Source organism: Saimiri boliviensis, chromosome 3 (assembly GCF_048565385.1).
Source record: "Saimiri boliviensis isolate mSaiBol1 chromosome 3, mSaiBol1.pri, whole genome shotgun sequence".
Taxonomy (NCBI): domain Eukaryota; kingdom Metazoa; phylum Chordata; class Mammalia; order Primates; family Cebidae; genus Saimiri; species Saimiri boliviensis.
In genome coordinates, this window is record NC_133451.1 from 39667133 (window position 1) to 39686226 (window position 19094).

Consider the following 19094-nt stretch of genomic DNA (forward strand, 5'->3'; position numbering starts at 1 on the left):
TAGCTAGATTGTTGGCCACAGTTATTTCATCGAGGCACAGTTGAGTGTCTTACTTGGCAGAAATTCTCAACATTAACTTGTGAGTGCTCAAGCATGCTTATCTTTCCACATATGGCCCCTTCACTTTACTGTAGAGAAGTAAAAATAAGAGAAATGGGGTGTGTCATCAATGTATTTGAGAGTTCATTGGTGAATGAGATATCTAGCCATTTTTTCTAGAACTATGGCTAAGTTGAGTTTAATATTTAAAATGAGGAAAAAAGAAGACTGGTTAAACCATTATAAGAACTTCATTGATTTTTTTTTTTTTTTTTTTGGAGACAGAGTCTTGCACTGTCACCCAGGCTGGAGTGCAGTGGCACAATCTCTGCTCACTGTAACCTTTGACTCTTGGGTTCCAGCGATTCTCCTGCCTCAGCCTCCCAAGTAGCTGGGATTATAAGTGCCTGCCACCACACCCAGCTAATTTTTTGTATTTTTAGTAGAGATGGGGTTTCACTATGTTGGTTGGCCAGGCTGGTCTTGAACTCCTGATCTCGTGATCCACCCACCTTGGCCTCCCAAAGTGCTGAGATTATAGGCATGAGCCATCATGCCAGGTCTTCACCGTTTTTGTTTTTTAAGACAGCTCTCTAATAATACTCAATCTGTTTAAGGCACCCATGTTTCTACCCCATCCTCATCTGATCACTCCTCTAAATCTTGGTTAAAATAACAACACACAACAAGAAGAAGAACATAGACGAGTCTCAGACAGGGAGCAGAAATCTAATGTCCAGGTGACAAAGTCTGAATTTCTCTGACTTCTCCCTAAAAATGGCAACTCTTTCTTCAGGATGTCGATCCTTGGCTATTATTCCCAAATCACAACTGAAACATCTAAAATCAAATACATCATCTTTCTCCAACAACTAGTTCCTCCTCCCCTCTCTACTATTTCTGAAAACCTACATTTTCTTAGTCTTCAAACTGAAAATCTGACATCTTTGATTTTACTCACTCCCTCTCCACCCATATCTATTCAATCACTAAATTCTAGAGATTCATCCTTTCCTCCACTTCCACTCTATTTTGAAAACTACTAGTCTTGTCCAGTCCTCATAATCTAAACAGATTACTGTAAAACTCTCATAATTGTCTGAATACCTCCTTTTGAAACTGACCCCATTGTCCCACACTGCTGATGTGTATGGTTTCTTTGAATAAACATAGAAATTGATCTCTCAGTCTTAAAACTTGGGAAAATTAATTCTGTCTTATCTGAGTTCCTTTTTCAGGAACCTAACCATCAGGCCTCCTAGATAGCATGAAGGAGCTGAAGCTTACCTGATCAAGGCATTTAGACAATGAGATGCCAGACCCTTCACCCTCGCCGGTACCACCTACTTTCTGTTGACCAGCTCCTCTTCCTTACACCTCCCTAATTCCTGTTTTCCCACACCTGGTTAAGTTTCTTCCCTTCTATATAAACCCCTAATTTTAGTGTGTCAGGGAGATGCATTTGAGACTGATTTCCTGTCGCCTCAGCTGCAGCACCCAACTAAAGCCTTCTTCTCTGGCAATATTCATCTTATTGGATGGCTTTCTGTGCAGCAAGCAGCAGGTCCTAGACCAAACTCCTGATGTTTCAGTAACATTTTACTCCACAAACATATTCTAGCCAATACCAGATATACTTTCTTCAAACTCCACCTTACAAAGGGCATTCTTTCTCTCATAAGCATCAATCATGTTTCATTAACACAAGCAAGGTCAGTTAGGTACACTGGCACTTTCTCTAGCCTCCACCTACTTATCTGACTTTCTCTCACAGTTATTATTCTTCATAGACTCTTCTTTCCAGCCGACTTGCTGACAGCACTGATACTTACACCTAAAGCAGAAGTTCCCAAAGGGGATTTCAGGGAGTCTCTGAGGTTGAAGCTGTTTTCATAATACTAAGATGCTATTTACAACCTTTTTCACTGTGTTGACATTTAAGTGATGGGGCACAAAAAATAACTGATAACATTGCTGGCATCTCAGCATGAAGCAAGACAGTAACATAAGCTATATTAGCAGTTATTGTGTTCCCCAATGTAATAATGTCCTTGAAGTAGTAGGAATTATTAATTTATTAAATCTCAACCCCAAAGTTTATGTTTTCAATGAAAGTACACATAAAGTGCTCCACAGCATACTGAGGTAGCACTGTCATTTCAAGGAAAAGCACATGCGATTGAGTTGCAAGCTGAACTAGCTGCTTCTTCACACAACACCTCATTTACGTGAAAGAACAGCTGATAGACAAACTATAGTTATTCAAATTTGGATACTGGGTAGACATTTTTGCAAAAATAAATGAGGTGGGCCTGTCACTTCAAGGGAAATAACTGACACTATTTGTTGGCAATGATCAAATGCAAGATTTTAAGCAAAAGTCAGAATTTTGGAAAACTTGTATCTACCACAGCGAGCTTGACAGCTTCCCAATAATGGAAGACTTTTCTAACGACATGGTAAGATTCACAAATGTAATATTTTCATATTGCATAATGAAATGTTTCAACATTTGGAAGATCTTCATAACTGACTGAACCAATATGTTACAAATAACCAATGGATGATGTTATAAAATTACATATGGTTAAATATCCACTTAAAATGTATGACGGACCAATATATTTACATACAAGAGTGCAAAAAAGCTTGTTATCATTTCAGAGTCCACACTGTAACTAACCTTTAAGAAATTATAAAATTATAAAATTTTGTTGTAACATCAAAAAAGAATATCCACAGTTACCTGAAAGACCATTAAAACAGTCATCCCTTTTTTATCTATGTATCTGTATTACACCTGCAGGGTTTTCTTCACCTACTTCAACCAAAACAATTTACTAAGATACGCTAAGGATAGAAGCAGATAAGAGAATCCAGCTGCCTTTGATGAAGCTGTGCATTAAAGAGATTTTCGAATCTATAAAACAACATCATGACCTTACGGATTTTCTTTGGCATATCTGAATTGTCAGTGTTATTCCTCTTATGTTTTGGGTCATTATTAAGTAAAATAAGGGTGACTTGAGTACAAGCACTGCAATACTGATCTGGTAACAGAGCAACAGCTGATCTGGTAACAGAGACAGACAGCTACTAAGTGACTCACAGGTGAGTTTCACAGGCAGCATGGGTATGCATGCGGGACAAAGCAATGACTCACGTCCTGGGTGGGACGAAGCAGGAGGGAACAAGATTTTATTGTGCTATTGAGAACGGTATGCAGCTTAAAACTTATAAATGCTTTATTTCTAGAATTTTCCATGGCATATTTTCCAACCTCGGTGTACTGCAGGTAACTAAACCACAGAAAGTGAAATTGTGAACAAGGCGGACTACTATATTTTGAGATAACTGTATTTATTCCATAATATTTATTGAACACAAGAATGTCTCAAGAGCCAGGTGGCCTGAGATACAGTATCCCAGAACTCTGTATCACACCTGTATCCCAGTACTCTGGGAGGCTGAGGCAGGAGGATTGCTTGAGCTCAGGAGTTCAAAACCAGCCTGGGCAACACAGGGAGACTATCTCCACAAATTAAAAATTAAAAAATAGCCAGGTGTGGTGATATGTACCTGTGGTCCCAGCTACTCAGGAAACTGAAGTGAGAAGATTGTTTGAGCCCAGTAGGTTGAGGCTGCAATGAGCTGTGACCACACCACTGGCCTCTAGCCTGGACTTTTGAGACCCTGTCTCAAAAGTACATAAGTAAAAAGAATGTCCTGGGCACTGTTTATTCTGGGCACTAAGGATATGGCAGGGAACAAAGACTGGATCCCTTCTTTCTGTAGCTTACAGTTTAGTCTCACCACTCAAGTGTTTGAGCACCAGGGTTATCAATATCACCCGAGAGGTTATTAAAAATACAAACTTCTGCAACTGAAAATGAGATTTTTTAAAATGCAGAATCTTAGGCCCAGTCCAGACCTACTGAATCAGTGTCTACATTTCAGTGAGATCTCCAGGGCATACTCCTGCACACAGTTTGAGAAGCAAAGGATTTATGCATCTCCCTAACTACTGTGAACCTCTTGGAAGTAAGCTATTACCTAGAATTTGTTGTAAAACTAGTATAAATAATAGTTTAATTGTTGTCCTAATCATTCAAACATAAATGCCTATTGTATGAACTTACTTCTGGGGTTTAACAAAAAAAAAGAGAGGGAACAGTGGTTCACATCTGTAATCATAGCACTTTGGGAGGCTGTTAAGCCCAGGAGTTTGAGACCAGCATGGGCAACATGGTAAAACCCCACGTCTATCAAATATATATATATACATTAGCCAGGTGTGGTGGTGTGTACCTATAGTTGCAGTTACTCAGAAGGTTGAGGTAGGAAGATCACCTGAGTCCAGGGAGGCTGAGGCTGCAGTGAACAGTGATTGCGCCACTGCACACCAGCCTGGGTGACAGAGTGAGACCCTGTCTCAAAATAAATATAAATATAGATAAATAAATAAATAGCAAAGGCAAACTGGCCTCGATCCTGGGAAACTTTCCATCTCCAAGCAGAAGTAAGGCAGTAATTCTAACGACAGCTAATATTTCAAAAAATGCTTTCTGTGGGCCAGCTGTTGTACCAAGGGCTATATGTGACAATCTTATAAAGCAGATTACTGCTATTACTATTCTCATTTTAGGGATCAGAAAACCTGGAACTCAGAGGTTAAGAAAGTGATGAAGCTAGAACGAGAAGGATGTCTGAGCCTAAACCACAGAAAGCGGTAAATATCATAAGAGGAGAATCTTGAGGAAAGAGCCTATGAGTTCCCTGATGGAAATACTGTCCATCAATCTTGGAATCATCCAGAGCACTAAGCTGAGTTCCTTGCATATAAGAGACATTCATGAACTGCAAGGAACTCTGTGAATTGATTAAGGTTAACTTATCACATTCTGGATTATTACCCATCCAATAATCCTCCATTAAAGATATAATGAGCCTAAGATGAAATGGCTTCTCTCTCATGTGTTCTGCATAGAGTCCCTTCTCTAACTTGGGGCCCTTGTTTTCCCCAGAACACAAAAGTGGGGGGCGGGGAAGGAGACAGAGAGATAGGACATCAACTAAAAGATGAAAGCCATTTTGAAATCCTGGAAGAGGCTGGGGCTTGTTCTAGAGAAAGAAGGGAAGAGCACAGGCTATGGAATAGCTCCTCTGTCCACAGTGAGCAAGGAGTGAATAGCAATGTTGGTCAAAGGACCCCACTGTAAAGCAAAGCAGGAACTGCAGAGCTGGACCATTACTGAGAAGTGTCCTTAGAGGCCTCCATCAGTTCTTGAACTTCCTCTGCTACACTTCCCATCAGCCCCTTCCCAATGGTATGGAGTCGGAATCATCTCCACTCTCTCACTTTCTGACAATTCCACATGGAACTGGGACATTTTCCCATAGAACATTCTGGGGAAAATTCTATTAATAACACTCTTCATGTCTATTAGAGATAAAATAGACTCTCAGGGGCCACCCATCTTGTATACCTTAACCATCACATACATCATCATGTATATGAGAAGACGTGTTTGGTAATAAACAACATAACAAAATCAGGTTCTCCAACAAGATATTTATAAGATAAAGAGCAACCTTTATGATATCCCAGATATACCAATTCACTGTAGTTCTATATGAAGAATTCTTCAAGTAACACTGAGGGAGAAAAATATCCACTAACAATGTCCAATGTACTAAGGACAAATTTTTGTGAGGATCAAATTCAATCATATTCAAGAGTAAATCTATGAAAAGCTAAAGAAAAAGACAAAAGCTTACACACAATAAGTATCAGCTCACCTCTCAGGTAGACGCAAGTGGGCTGGGGGCTATCTCATTCTCTCACTTTCTGACCATTCTACATGGAATGTTAAACATACATCATTTTCTAATAGTCAAATAATTTGATTTTTCCAGTCAGATCTGTTTGAATATGAAGCTTTTATTTCACTGTTTTGCACCCAAGGGTTCTCATAAAGAAACAAAATAAATAAATTACAAGGGTAACTGGTAACTACCCCACATTTATGAAGGCAAACTGGGCATATTAACTGAGTCAGACTTGAGCACAAAATTTATGAACCACCCACATCCTAGGTTTTGAAAAGCTAATGTTTTCCCTCTTCTTAACCAGATTAACAGATGGAAGACTCTGAGAAGTCATCTAGAGATGTCTTTAGAAATTTCAAGCATGTTTTGCTTAACAGTTCATGTCACACTTTATGATTCTACCAGAAGGCATGGGACCGAGACTAGGATGTGTATGATTAAAAGAAGTCTGTAGATCCAAGGATGTCGCTACTATGGCATCACACTTGTATGCAGGTGTAACAAGCAAGATCGACATTAGCCTGGTTCTTCTACCCCAACAGTTCCAGGTATATTCATGGCTAAGTCTATTGATGGTGGGAACAGGGGGCCACAAGCTCAATGTCTTGAGCTGGAGAGGACAGGACCCATCTAAAGGGGCTGCTGCTGACTGTTATCTCTTTAGCGTTTGAGATCAGCATTGTGAGATTTCTGAATTTACAAGAGGAATGAGAGGTCCCCTATTTTTAGGTAAAATCTCTCAATTTCTAAGCATTGGCATCTAATTAAGCATTTTCTTTCTTTTTCTTTTTTCTTTCTTTTCTTTTTGAGATGGAGTCTCACTCTGTCACCAGGCTGGAGTGCAGTGGCATGATCTCGGCTCACTGCAACCTCTGCCTCCTGGGTTCAAGCAATTCTCCTGCCTCAGCCTCCCAAGTAGCTGGGACTATGGGTGTGCGCCACCATGCCCAGTTAATTTTTGTATTTTTAGTAAAGACAGGGTTTTACCATGTTGGCCAGGATGGTCTTGATCTCTTGACCTCGTGATCTGCCTGACACAGTCTCCCAAAGTACCAGGATTACAGGCGTTAGCCCCATGCCTGGCCTAATTAAGCATTTTCTATAACACTGTCTATGGAACAAAATCTGTCCATGAGTTTGTGCGTTCTTCAGTGCTGCTGTTTGTGAACTCTGATGCTTTAAGGTGTCATATTGCCTTTACATTGCCCTAAAGTCAGGGTCATATCCTTTTATTTTATATTCTGCATAGTTCCTTAAGAAAATCTTGCATGTTTGCTAAGCAATGTCTCCTGAACTAAGGCTAAGAAAAACATGGCTATTACTGATAGTCTTGTCTCTCTGTTCTTAAGCTTTGATCAAAGGAATAAAGGCATTTCCACATGCCAGCATCCCTGAACCATCCCACCCTCCAGAGCTGAACCATACTGCTAAATATTAAGCTTCACCATGTCTTTATCCTGTTTTTCTACCATTTCCACACTTATTTCCAATCTCAGTTGAGGCTGTAGTTTCAGGTTTACCAGTCCATACCAAAGCTTCCTCATCTTTACAATGAAGACTTTGAACAAAGGCAACCCAAAATTATGTACAAATCCCTTACAGTATATTCCACTCACTTATCAAGTCTCACAAGACCTGCAACTGTCAGCTTTCCTTCTTGAAAATTTTGAATATAATAATTCTTGCAGATTCCTTTCACATCTCCTCCCTGTTGCATCTATTAAGGAATTATCTGTAAGATGTCTGTACTGGGTTGAACCATATACCCCCCAAAATTCATGTCCACCCAGAGCCTCAGCATATATCATCTTATTGGGAAGCAGTCTTGGTTGGTATAATTAATTAAATTAAGGTAAGGCCACACTAGATTAGGGTAGGTCTCAAATCCAATAACTTTGTGTCCCTATAAGAAGGCCATGTGAAAACAGAGGTACAGCTACAAGCCAAGGAACATTACGCATTTCTGGGAGCCATCAGAAGCTTAGAAGAGGAAAGGAAGGATTCTTCCCTAAAGCCTTCAGAGGGAGCGAGATTTTGATGACACTTTGACTTTGGATTTCTATCCTCCAGAATGACGGGTGAACAAATTTCTATTGTTTTAAGCCACCAAGTATGTGACAATTTGTTACACCAGCCCTTAAAAACTAACGAAACATCTTAACATCTCCCCCTCTTCTTTGCTTAGGCTATCCAGGGTTTGGAGTGGGCTTTATCTTTTCTTACTGAGGTATGATGTGCAAAATGGGGCAAAGAACACAAAGACACATTTTGTCAGGCACTCTGCATATAGTGGGGGCTTCATCCATAGAGACAGGAAACTTCATGTGAGCTATGTGCCATCACAGGCTGGCTTTTAATCTATTTCTATGACTCAGGCACCTAGCACAGAACACAGAGTGGACTTTTAAAAATGACTGGCAAGTGTATGTATATATCAGTTAACAAATGAAAGAATGAATGAACAAACTAATGAACATCACCAAAGTCACGATGAACAAATTCACAAATTCTTGAACTATTGTTAACTTATATGAACAATACTGCTCAGTGAAATATCATGGTAAAATTACAGATGGATTTCAATTTCCCACAGATGTAGAGAAGTTCAAGTTTGCTATCTGGATATTTCTGTAGCCTCTTATTACTTACTAATTTAAGGGGTGTTTTTGTTTGTTTTTTTGAGACAGAGTCTCACTCTGTCGCCAGGCTGGAGTGTAATGGTGCTATCGTGGCTTACTGCAAACTCTGCCTCCCAGGTTCAAGCGATTCTCCTGCCTCAGCCTCCTGAGTAGCTGGAACTACAGGCACCCGCTACTACGCCCAACTAATTTTGTATTTTTAGTAGAGATGGGATTTCACCATGTTGGCCAGAAGGTCTGGCCTCCCAAAGTACTGGGATTACAGGTATGAGTCACTGCTCCTGGCCAACTTAAGAGGTTTTTTGTTTGCTTGCTTTTGTTTTTGGTAGAAAACTCATCCAGTCAAATAGCTCATGATGAAATTTGACCAGAAAATTTCTGAAAGTGGCCAGTAGTGTTTTTGTCTCTCTGCCCCCACTGAGCCACTCGCTCACAATGTTGGTGACTGCATGCCCTCCTCCAAGGTATGAAAGCATCACCTGGTACTTCTGGGAGGCCTCACACAGAACTCCTAGAGACCTACATTCAGTTGCTTCCTGAGCTGTCACTGTCCACAGGACCATCTCCCCAGAAGCTAAACAACTTGCCAAACTAAGAACTAAAATTTGCATTTCCAAAATATCAGTAAAGTAGAGATAAGAGGGAGAAAGCAATCATAAATTAAACTTCTTTAGTGGTTGTTTCAAAAAGAAAAGATACTTTACTTTTCAACAGCTCTGAGGGACAATGCTCTCCCCAGATCTCTATCACTGAAAGTCTGTTCAAACTCCAGCACAGGCCAAGCGCAGTGGGTAGTGCCTGTAATCCCAGCACTTTGAGAGGCTGAGGTGGGCAGATCGTGAGGTCAGGGGTTCGAGACCAGCCTGGCCAATATGGTGATACCCCGTCTCTTTTAAACATACAAAAATTAGCCGGGCATGGTGGTGCGTGCCTGTAGTCCCAGCTACTCAGGAGGTTGAGGCAGAAGAATTGCTTGAACCCGGGAGGCAGAAGTTGGCAGTAAGCCGAGATCATGCCATTGCACTCCAGCCTGGCGACACAGCGAGACTCTGTCTCAAAAATAAACAAAAAAAAAAAAAAAAAAAAAAACCTCTCCAGCACAGATAACTTCAAGTGCCCTAACATCCACATCCTGAACAATTGACGTTTCTCCCTCTCATACTACTCGAGCCTCTCACAGGCCTCCCCTGGTTCCATCTTGAATATGTCTGCTGTTGTGAGCTCACTAATGATTGTTAGATCCTGGCTGCCACTCTTCTCACTGTACTTCACCTTTCTGTTCCCTGAAGTACCTCTTATGATACTTTATAATGGAAGACAAGCCAAAACTACCTTATTCACTAGAACATATAGTTTTGTGTAGAACTTTCCAAAAACACAAATTCTTTTCTTTCTTAAGTTCATGGGGTAAAATAAGAAATATTTTTATACATTTTACCCCTGAAGTGCTAAAATCTCACTTGGAAAATGCACCATCTACCCCAGAACACAGTGTGCCTAAACTATTTTGGAAATACCTCACATCTGCCTTCTCGAATTCTTCCTGTCGCATCACGGAACTCTCAACTGAGAAGACATAACAGGAAGGCTAGTGAGTCACTCAAGGTCTTTATAAGATTCCAATTAATTCAGCAGGGCAAACCAGCTGAAGCCTGGGCCGAGGATATTTTTTTCTTTTTCTTTTTCTTTTTTTTTTGAGACAGTTTTGCTCTGTTGCCCAGGCTGGAGTGCAATGATGTGATCTCAGCTCACTGCAACCTCTACCTCCCAGGTTCAAGCGATTCTCCTGCCTCAGCCTCCCGAGTAGCTGAGATGGCAGGCACGTGTCACCACGCTCAGCTAATTTTTTTGTATTTTTAGTAGAAAAAGGGTTTTCCCATGTTGGCCAGGGTGGTCTCAAACTCCTAACCTCAAGTGATCCACCCACCTCGGGCTCCCAAAGTGCTGGGATTACAGGCGTGAGTCACTGCGCCCACCCATGGATCTAAGATTTTTAAGAAAAACGGAAAAAAAATATTTACCATTAAAACTACCAAAAGCCATTTAAGATCATAAAATGAGCAGTTAGAAGTGGTTTCTAAAAGCATGAAAAATACAGACTTATCCAAAGCTTTAACACTCTTAAGTAGCTAAAGCCAGAAATAAGAGGTACTGCCAGTTGTGCTGACATAAGTAGGTTTGTGGCTCTCACTATCATCAACTATGCAAAAGAGTTCCATTTTGTTTGCCTCAAGAGTGAAAACCAATCAATTTAAGACATCAAAGGATTCAAACTTGAAAGCAACACTGCTATGGTTTAAATGTGTCCCCCATATTTCATATGTTGTTGGAAACTTAATCCCAAATTCATATGCTGAATGGAAGTGGGACCTTTGGGAGGTAAATGAGATGAGATGAGGTCGTCAGGGCAGGGCTCTCATGATTAGATTGGTGGCTTTATGGGAAGTGGAAGACAGGCCTAAGTTTCCCTCTTGCCATGTAATACCCTCGCCTTTTTGCTGTTATTCTGCGGCAAAAAGGCGCTCTCCAATGCTCTTGGACTTCTCAAGGCTCCAGAACTGTGACCTAAAAAGATTTCTGTCATTATAAACTACCCAGTCTCAGGAATTTCATTACAGCAACAGAAAACAATCTATGACAACCCTAGACCAATCTGCAATTCAAGGCAAAATGTGAAGTCAACTGAAACCAAAATGGCCCTTTTCCTTGGTACTGGCCCTTCCAACATACGGTTACAGACTCAAATAAAAGAATGTTTGCGATAGATTGAATTACTGGCCCCAATTCTTCATCCTTCCCAGGAACCTAGACCACAAATAAGAATCACCCTATCCAAGCGTTCTCTACAATTATTTTATACAAATCTTACTTTTTCTATTTCTAGAGGTATACTGATGTAGCAAACATCAGAGAACACACATTAATGATAGCGAATCTACCCAACCAACCAGCAAATGAGTAACTTTACGGAACGTACTATGTGCCACATACTGTGTGAAGAAGTCCACATACGCACATAATGAAGACCTGGCTGCTACTTTCATGGAGCTCTAAGTGTAAATGGAAACTTTTGAGTAAAGCAGGATGCCACTAAGATAAAAAGCAGAAACTTAGAAACATTTCTTTGGGAATACAAAGAAAGGACTTTCTACAGCTCAGAGGGTCTAGAAAGATTTCACAGTGGAGGTGGCATTTGACCTAAATCTCAATTTCTTACAGGAATGGAAAAACCTCTAAAATATAATTTTCCACTTTCTGGATTCTCAAGATACTACTATATGCATCCAGTTGAACCAGATGAAATCTGATGTATTTAGCTTCTGTGGTAAAACACTGGATTCTGTGTCAGAAGACCTAGGTTCAAGTGCCAGCATGGCCACCTGAGAGTGAGAAAGTACCACCAACAGGATCTGGCACATGGTAAGCCTGCAGAATCTCAGTGTGACTTCCCCAGTAACTCAGGTTATTCAGCTTCACCTACTGTGAGACAACAGAATCAATGAAGTTATAAAATATGTAGCCAATGCCAAAACCAGGCATTGAGACATAACATCGAGTGTCTTATTCAACATATCAAGTTCATTTTGGGATATGTAGATGGCTCCCATTTTCATTCAATTAGTCATTTTTTGAATTTGTTAAACTCACTTGTCATATTCCAGACACTGAAAATACAAAGATGAAGATGAACCAACTCTTGCTCTTAAGGTCCAGAAAGTCTTAACTCAGAGTCCAAAATATAGGTAATTCATAACTGAGAGAAAAGCAAACTTACATTATACCACTATACAGATACTGATGATCTCTAATACAATAATCACTAAAATTCATTAAGCTCCTGCTATATGCCAGGTACTGCTCTACAAGCTCTTTGAAAATGCTCTCACTTAATCTTCACAGCACGCCTATGCCAAAACACTCTTATTATCCCCATTTTATAGATGAGAGGCTATGAGAACTGCCTAGATATACCAGAGTTGGGATTTGAACTCAGGAAGCTGACCTTTTTTCCTCACCCGCGTAGACACAGTAAAAGCCTATGCTCTTAATGATAAGTTAATGGATCATGAGGCCCATTGCCACACGACATAGACTTGGATTTCTCTGTGTATAATTCTGCTCTTGTACACTTTAGCAATGAATCTAATTTTGAAACAGTTTCTACCCAAGATCCACCTAGTTTCATACCCTGTGTCTTCAATTTTGTTAAACCCCAAACTAAACATAAAATTATATGTTGGTACCACTGAAACTCGTACCCAGGAAGCTTCAAAATGACGCATCTTTTCAAAGTTTCCATAAAGCAAACATGAAACATCAAGTGATTAACAGAAGATGATACACAATCTGACAGACAGCTATTTATTTATCTGAGTCATCATGCTTACCTGGGGACACTGAGGGAATTGTATCTCTGAAAAAAAACCCTAACTAGATTCAAAGTTCTCACCTTGTACAATCTTTTGTAGAATCAGGGCCAGGGCACTCTTGAACTTTTCTAAACTCCTATGAAAACAGTAATTTCACAGACGCTTTTCCTTTTTCAAATAGCCTTTTGTTTTCTCAAAGGACAGACTGCATAGGAGGAAAAGGACAGCCACATATTGTATACATGATTGACTAAAAAGCTGGAGGGGCGATTCAGTAGTAAAGGAAAATAGAAAGGAGTCAGTCTCTGGGTTAGCTATTGCATTTTATTTTACAGAGATAATCTAACTTGAAAAGGATGCCCCTAAAGTAGAAATTAGTCTATTCTATTTCTCTAGGCTCCCCAAAGTGCAGTCTAGAATCCAAAGATAATGGTGTTATGATTTAGTCATAAAACATACACCACTGTGATGAGTATTTACTTAACACATGGCCAGTCAGCGGGCAAATACACACTTTTTATATATGTACTATAGCATAGCATACTAAGATATCACAAAATATTTGCTCTTGTTTTCTTATTTCTTTCAACAGTATTTGTGTTTATTTTATATGTATACACATATGCACATATATACTATATAAAACATACATAATAAATACCAACTTTATCATTACAAGTGAAACATACAATGTTAATTTAGGCTGATCATGATTATTTTAAACACAGTATGTTTCACAGGAAGGATGAAATCAAAAGAAATACAATGCTAAAAAAACTGCTTATTTTATTTCACTCACTAATTTATATATTATTACCTGAAACTCTAAAGTGTGATTATAAAGCAAAGAGATTTCATTTCACAGGGATCCACAGCAGACTGAGGCAATTCCAAAAGAGGGCTCCCAAAATTGTGACTATTAATATTGAGACATTGCAACACACTGAAGTAGGTGCAGAGTTCCCGAAGCGAGCATTTTGAAGGCTGGCATAGGCTTGGCTTCTAATATTTCTTAAAAACACAATCTCATTGCTTTTCAGTCACAGCTAATACATTCTTTCGAGCATATTTGATTTGAAACACTTATCCTTAGCAACTTATCCAAGATTACCATCATCCTGTCAAAAGCAACTTTCAGAGAGAAAACCAACTTTCAGAGTGCATATCTTCTTAATATGTCAAAAAGCTCTAATCTAGTTCACATCACAGGCCAAGCACTGTAATATGTTCTGTGGGAACCCAACAGCAAGTAATGTCAGTACACTGAGCAAATGAGTGGGAAGCATTACAGCAGGGAGGCCGCTGAAAGTCTTTCTGGAAAGAGAGAGTTACAGGTACATTTCGAGAGTCCCAGTAGGTACAGTGGAGTGCATACTTAAATTCTGCCCTCTCCAAAGGCCCTTAATAACACCAGCACTCAATAAGCCCAGAGGCTATGGACAGAAATACCTAAATACTCATCAGCAGGGAACTTGCTACATAAACCATGGAACTTGTGTATAGTGAAACAGCATACATAATTCTTAAAAAGACTGAAGTAGAAAAATGGACTGATCTATAAAATACATTCTTTTTTTTTTTTTTTTTGAGATGGAGTTTCGCTCTTGTTACCCAGGCTGGAGTGCAATGGCGCGATCTTCGCTCACCACAACCTCCGCCTCCTGGGTTCAGGCAATTCTCCTGCCTCAGCCTCCTGAGTAGCTGGGATTACAGGCACGCGCCACCATGCCCAGCTAATTTTTTGCACCTTTAGTAGAGACGGGGTTTCACCATGTTGACCAGGATGGTCTCGATCTCTTGACCTCGTGATCCACCTGCCTCGGCCTCCCAAAGTGCTGGGATTACAGGTTTGAGCCACCGTGCCCGGCCATAAAATACATTCTTGAGTGACAAAAGCAAAGTATTCATAAAACAATCTACTTGGGGTAACTTTTTCCTGGTTTTAACTATTTATTGTGGCAAATTTTAAACATACAAAATTAGAAAACAGAATAATGAATCTGCATAATGAATCCACACATACCCATGACACAGCTTTAACAATTAGCAGCTTATGGGCAATTTTGTTTCTTTTTTTATCCTTCTAATCCCAATTATTTTGGAGAAAATCCCATATACAATATTGTTTGTATCAGTATGTACTATACTGCATTATATACTTACACTATGGCATATATTAGTATAACAGTATATATCTCTAAAACATAAGGAGTCTTTAAAAAACATCACAAAATTTGGGTAAATTTTAAAATTTATTATTATTATTCTTTATTTTTTTGAGATGGAGTCTCACTCTGTCACACAGGCTAGAGTGCAGTGGCGGGATCTTGGTTCACTGCAACTTTTGCCTCCTGGGTTCAAGTGATTCTCATGCCTCAGCCCGCTGAGTAGCTGGGACTACAGGCACCCGCCACCATGCCTGGCTAATTTTATGTTTTAGCAGAGAAGGGGTTTCATCATGTTGCTCAGGCTGGGCTCAAACGCCTGAGCTCAGGCAACCTGCCACCTTGGCCTTCCAAAGTGCTGGGACTAAAGGCGTGAGCCACTGTGCCAGCCTTAAAATCTATTATTAATATGTGGATATATGACTCAAATGTTTTCTGAGAGGAAATAAAAACATAAGCTAATGGTCATCACTGGGAAAGGGGGCTAGAGTGAAGGGGCAGAGGCAGCTTAATTATTCATTTAAAAATACATATATGTTTTCTGAGACAGAGTCACATTCTATCACCAGGACTAGAGTACAGTGGCATGATCACAGTTTTGCATCCTCAAACTCCTTGTCAAGTGATCCTCCTGACTCAGCCCCCTGAGTAGCTGGGGCTATGGGCACATGCCACCATCCACCATACCCAACTAATTTTTTTGGAGGGGGAGAGATGGGGGTCTAGCTATGATGCCTACACTGGTCTTGAACTCGTGGGCTCAAGTGATCCTCTTTCTCAGCCTCCCAAAGTGCTGAGATTACAGGCATGAGCCACCGCACCTGGCCAAAACTTTAGGTTAGTTTAAAATTTAACTATGACAGAACCAGCTGTGCCAGGAAGAGCAGCAGAAAGGATGCCATGACCAAAGGGATACAGCAGGGCATCAGTAAATGCAGAACACAGGAGGTTGAACTTGGCTGGAAGATGTGCAAGGAGTCTTTCATGTATTAAGAGATACAAACTCAAGTAGGTGACAATGTCCATCAGCTGCAGAATATGATTTCTCTAAATGGGTAAAAAGTAACAGAGAGCTGTGAACTCAGGATCATTACTAAACATAATTATGATTCCAATAATGTTCGAGGCCAGACAGTCATGAGATGAAATAGGCTCATCTCGCCTCCCTCCTGCCACATCCCGCAGCATTAGGCATCATTTAAAGTACTGGGGTTTTAAAGAGCACTTCAATAATGTGACTTTTTAAAATTCTTAAGCAAGTTACTATCTTAACTCTTTTCCTTATCTTTAGTCCTTGTAATTTATCTACCTCATAAGTTGTAAAAATGTGGTTTCCTTCTCCGGTGGTTCTGTCTGTTTTCTTTGTTATATCTCTATTAGCACAGAGATGTAACAGTATATATCTCTAAACAGTATATATCTCCATCAGTTCCCCTGGGATCCATTAGGGGAACTGATGGACTACTTTTAAAAAATTACCCTTTCTGAGTGCTTGTTTACACTGAATTCAGATACAATAAAGTTCTCCACATTTTTCAATCTTATGATCAGTAAAGTGGGAGCTATAAGAAAATGAGATTTAAAGTAGCTTTTAGGATCCTGTTCATTTCTGTCACAATTTTATCACCTCCGAGAAATCCAAAATATTACAAACATAGACAAAAGTAAAGAAAGACTGGTCTCAATTAGACTAGTTAAAAGCTTCTGAATATATTTTTCAAGAAATACCATTTTCCCACTTTCAAATATTACTGAAGGCTAACAAAATATTCCTCAGTAAATGTCAAAAGGGAAATGCCTTTAATGAACAGGGAGCTTCATCATAAAAAAGTTCTTTTGAGAACTTTAAAACAGTTCTTAGTTGGATTATATCCTTCCCCCCACAACTGCGTTTCTTTTATTATTTTGCTTACCAAAACCCAGCATTTCTAGATAGCATAAGAAATGGTCTACCTATGCACTGGAAGTATAATCTCTAAAAAGATGATATTTTACTGTACTTCGCACCAAGGACCTGTTTATTTTAGAAAAATGCTTCCCAGAAACAAACAACTTTATGTATGATCCAAAATGAAACTAATCTAAGATATGGTTGAGGAACGCAATAAAATCTTGCACATAAACTGCCCAATTTTACCGCAAGAGGCTCATGTTCCTCTCTGCACGTAAAAGGACATTTTTGGTCAGTCTGGAGATTAACTCCACCAACAGTTGAAGAGACCAAAAGAAAGCGCCAGCTGAGGCTACACCTTCCCCAGGGGTACCTGTTTCATCCGGGGAGCTGGGTGAGGCACTGTCTTGGGACAATGTTGTCCAGCTGGACTCCTCATCGCTCGGTGCCAGGTTCTGGATCCGGTGTAGCGCGCAGTCGGTTTTGGCCCCCGTTTTCGGATGATCCTTCTTGGTCTCTGGGCTGGATGACACTGTGGCTGCTGGGCCATCTTCAGGGCTGGACTGGGGTTTGTTTGGTTTCTGCAGCAGCAAATCGCCATTCCCAGTGACGGTGGAGGCCTGGCCCTGGCCTGGCTGGGATTTCTCTTCCACCATCTCATGGCGGTTGCCTAGGTTCGGTTCTAGTTCTCTGGCTGAGGTTTCCAAGTCTGCATAGTAATTTAGGAAGCTTTTAGTTCTCCTGGGCTGGGAGGGTAAAATCTCACAGCCCGGGGAATCCTGTGGGTGGGGCTCTTTACCCTCTAACTTCTCAGAAGTTATGTTGATGACTGCAGTGGGGCTTAGGTTTTTGTTGGGGTCCTGTTGCCCTTGTTCTGCAGCCTTCCGGAGCTGGTTCTCCCCATTTTTCACCAGCTTGATGTTGGCGGAGCCATTTCCCAGCAGGGGCTGTGCAGCTGGATCCGAGAGGCCCATGGCCGCCTGGATGTTAGTTAGTGCATATTTTTTCCTGCATTTGGGAGGTGTGCTGTTCTTGGTTTCTGTGTGCTTTATTTCAGCGTTCAACAGTTCATTGTGGGAGGAACGGAGGTTAAGGGTGTTTGGTGGTGTGGCTGGGCTGTTCCGATTTGCGACGTCTGTAGTTCCGCTGCTGGCCATAAACACTGCCAAGGTATCAACCCCTGAGTCAGCTGGAAAAAAAAAAAAAACTGGTCATTAGACACCTGCCATGATTAAATTACTTAGCATGCAGTCTGAGTAAATATTTCTATACAGAAAACTGAAAAAAGAAATGCTTCCACTGCACATACATGCTTGTAGAATGGACTCATTTTCCTCTTTATTTCACCATTTGTTCCTATATTAATTAAATAGGAGCAAATAAAGGGCTTAACGTGGATACCCAAAAGCCAGTTTGTAGAAAAGCTAAGAAGTCTGAGGACCTAAATTTTACTTAAAATAAAAAAAGCATTTCTCTTTTTTCACATAAAAGCATTTTCTTCTGGTGGCTCGTCTTCATTTGTCACAAGCTTGAAAAATCATCTGCTTTCCAAATATTCCCACCACATTTTTATTCTTTTGTTCCTTCAGACAACACCAAAAAATTGCTCAAGATTCCTCTGGGGCTTCAGCTCTCTTAATTAACCTGAAAGGTCATTGTTCAATGATGTTCTGTATATCCAAGGTCATTTTTCTCAACCATGTTTAGAAACTGTGTTCTGAATGCCTGGAAAACCAAGCCTCCATTAGAGTTTGCAAATGTCTTTCTGAAAATTTTTGGCCTGAGATTACTGTTTGTACTAAACAGACATTTTGAAGAAATGGCTTAAATTTTGAAGAACACGTACACAAGCACACAAAACTATTACTGTAGCATTGAGCCCTTGGCTACAGACAACATGTTAGAGCTCCCAGAGGACTCTGAATATATTCCACTTAATTAAAATATAGACTCAGTTGTTTGCAGTCATCACACGCCCCTGTGGAACTCCTAGGAAACTATCTGACAATTGTGTTTATCTCAAATATTGTTTGCGCCATTAGTTTTATTCTATATGTCTCTTGCTAGGAAGAAATAAAGGTTTCTCAGACTAGAAGGTGATAAAATTCACCAGCAAGAATTCCTGAGGTTTCAGATTTCCCAGTCTATGAGGAGGGACTTC

General features: G+C 40.2%; 1 protein-coding gene across 13 annotated transcripts in view; it reads right to left on the reverse strand.

The window, feature by feature from the left end:
• APBB2 (amyloid beta precursor protein binding family B member 2) overlaps nt 1–19094 on the reverse strand; it is a 410561-nt gene that overhangs the window by 195740 nt on the left and 195727 nt on the right. For all 13 annotated transcript variants that reach the window (XM_074396049.1, XM_074396050.1, XM_074396052.1 and 10 more), the window contains one exon: nt 17307–18122. In XM_074396049.1, coding sequence (XP_074252150.1) covers nt 17307–18122 — 816 coding nt within the window. The remainder of the gene's footprint in view (nt 1–17306; nt 18123–19094) is intronic.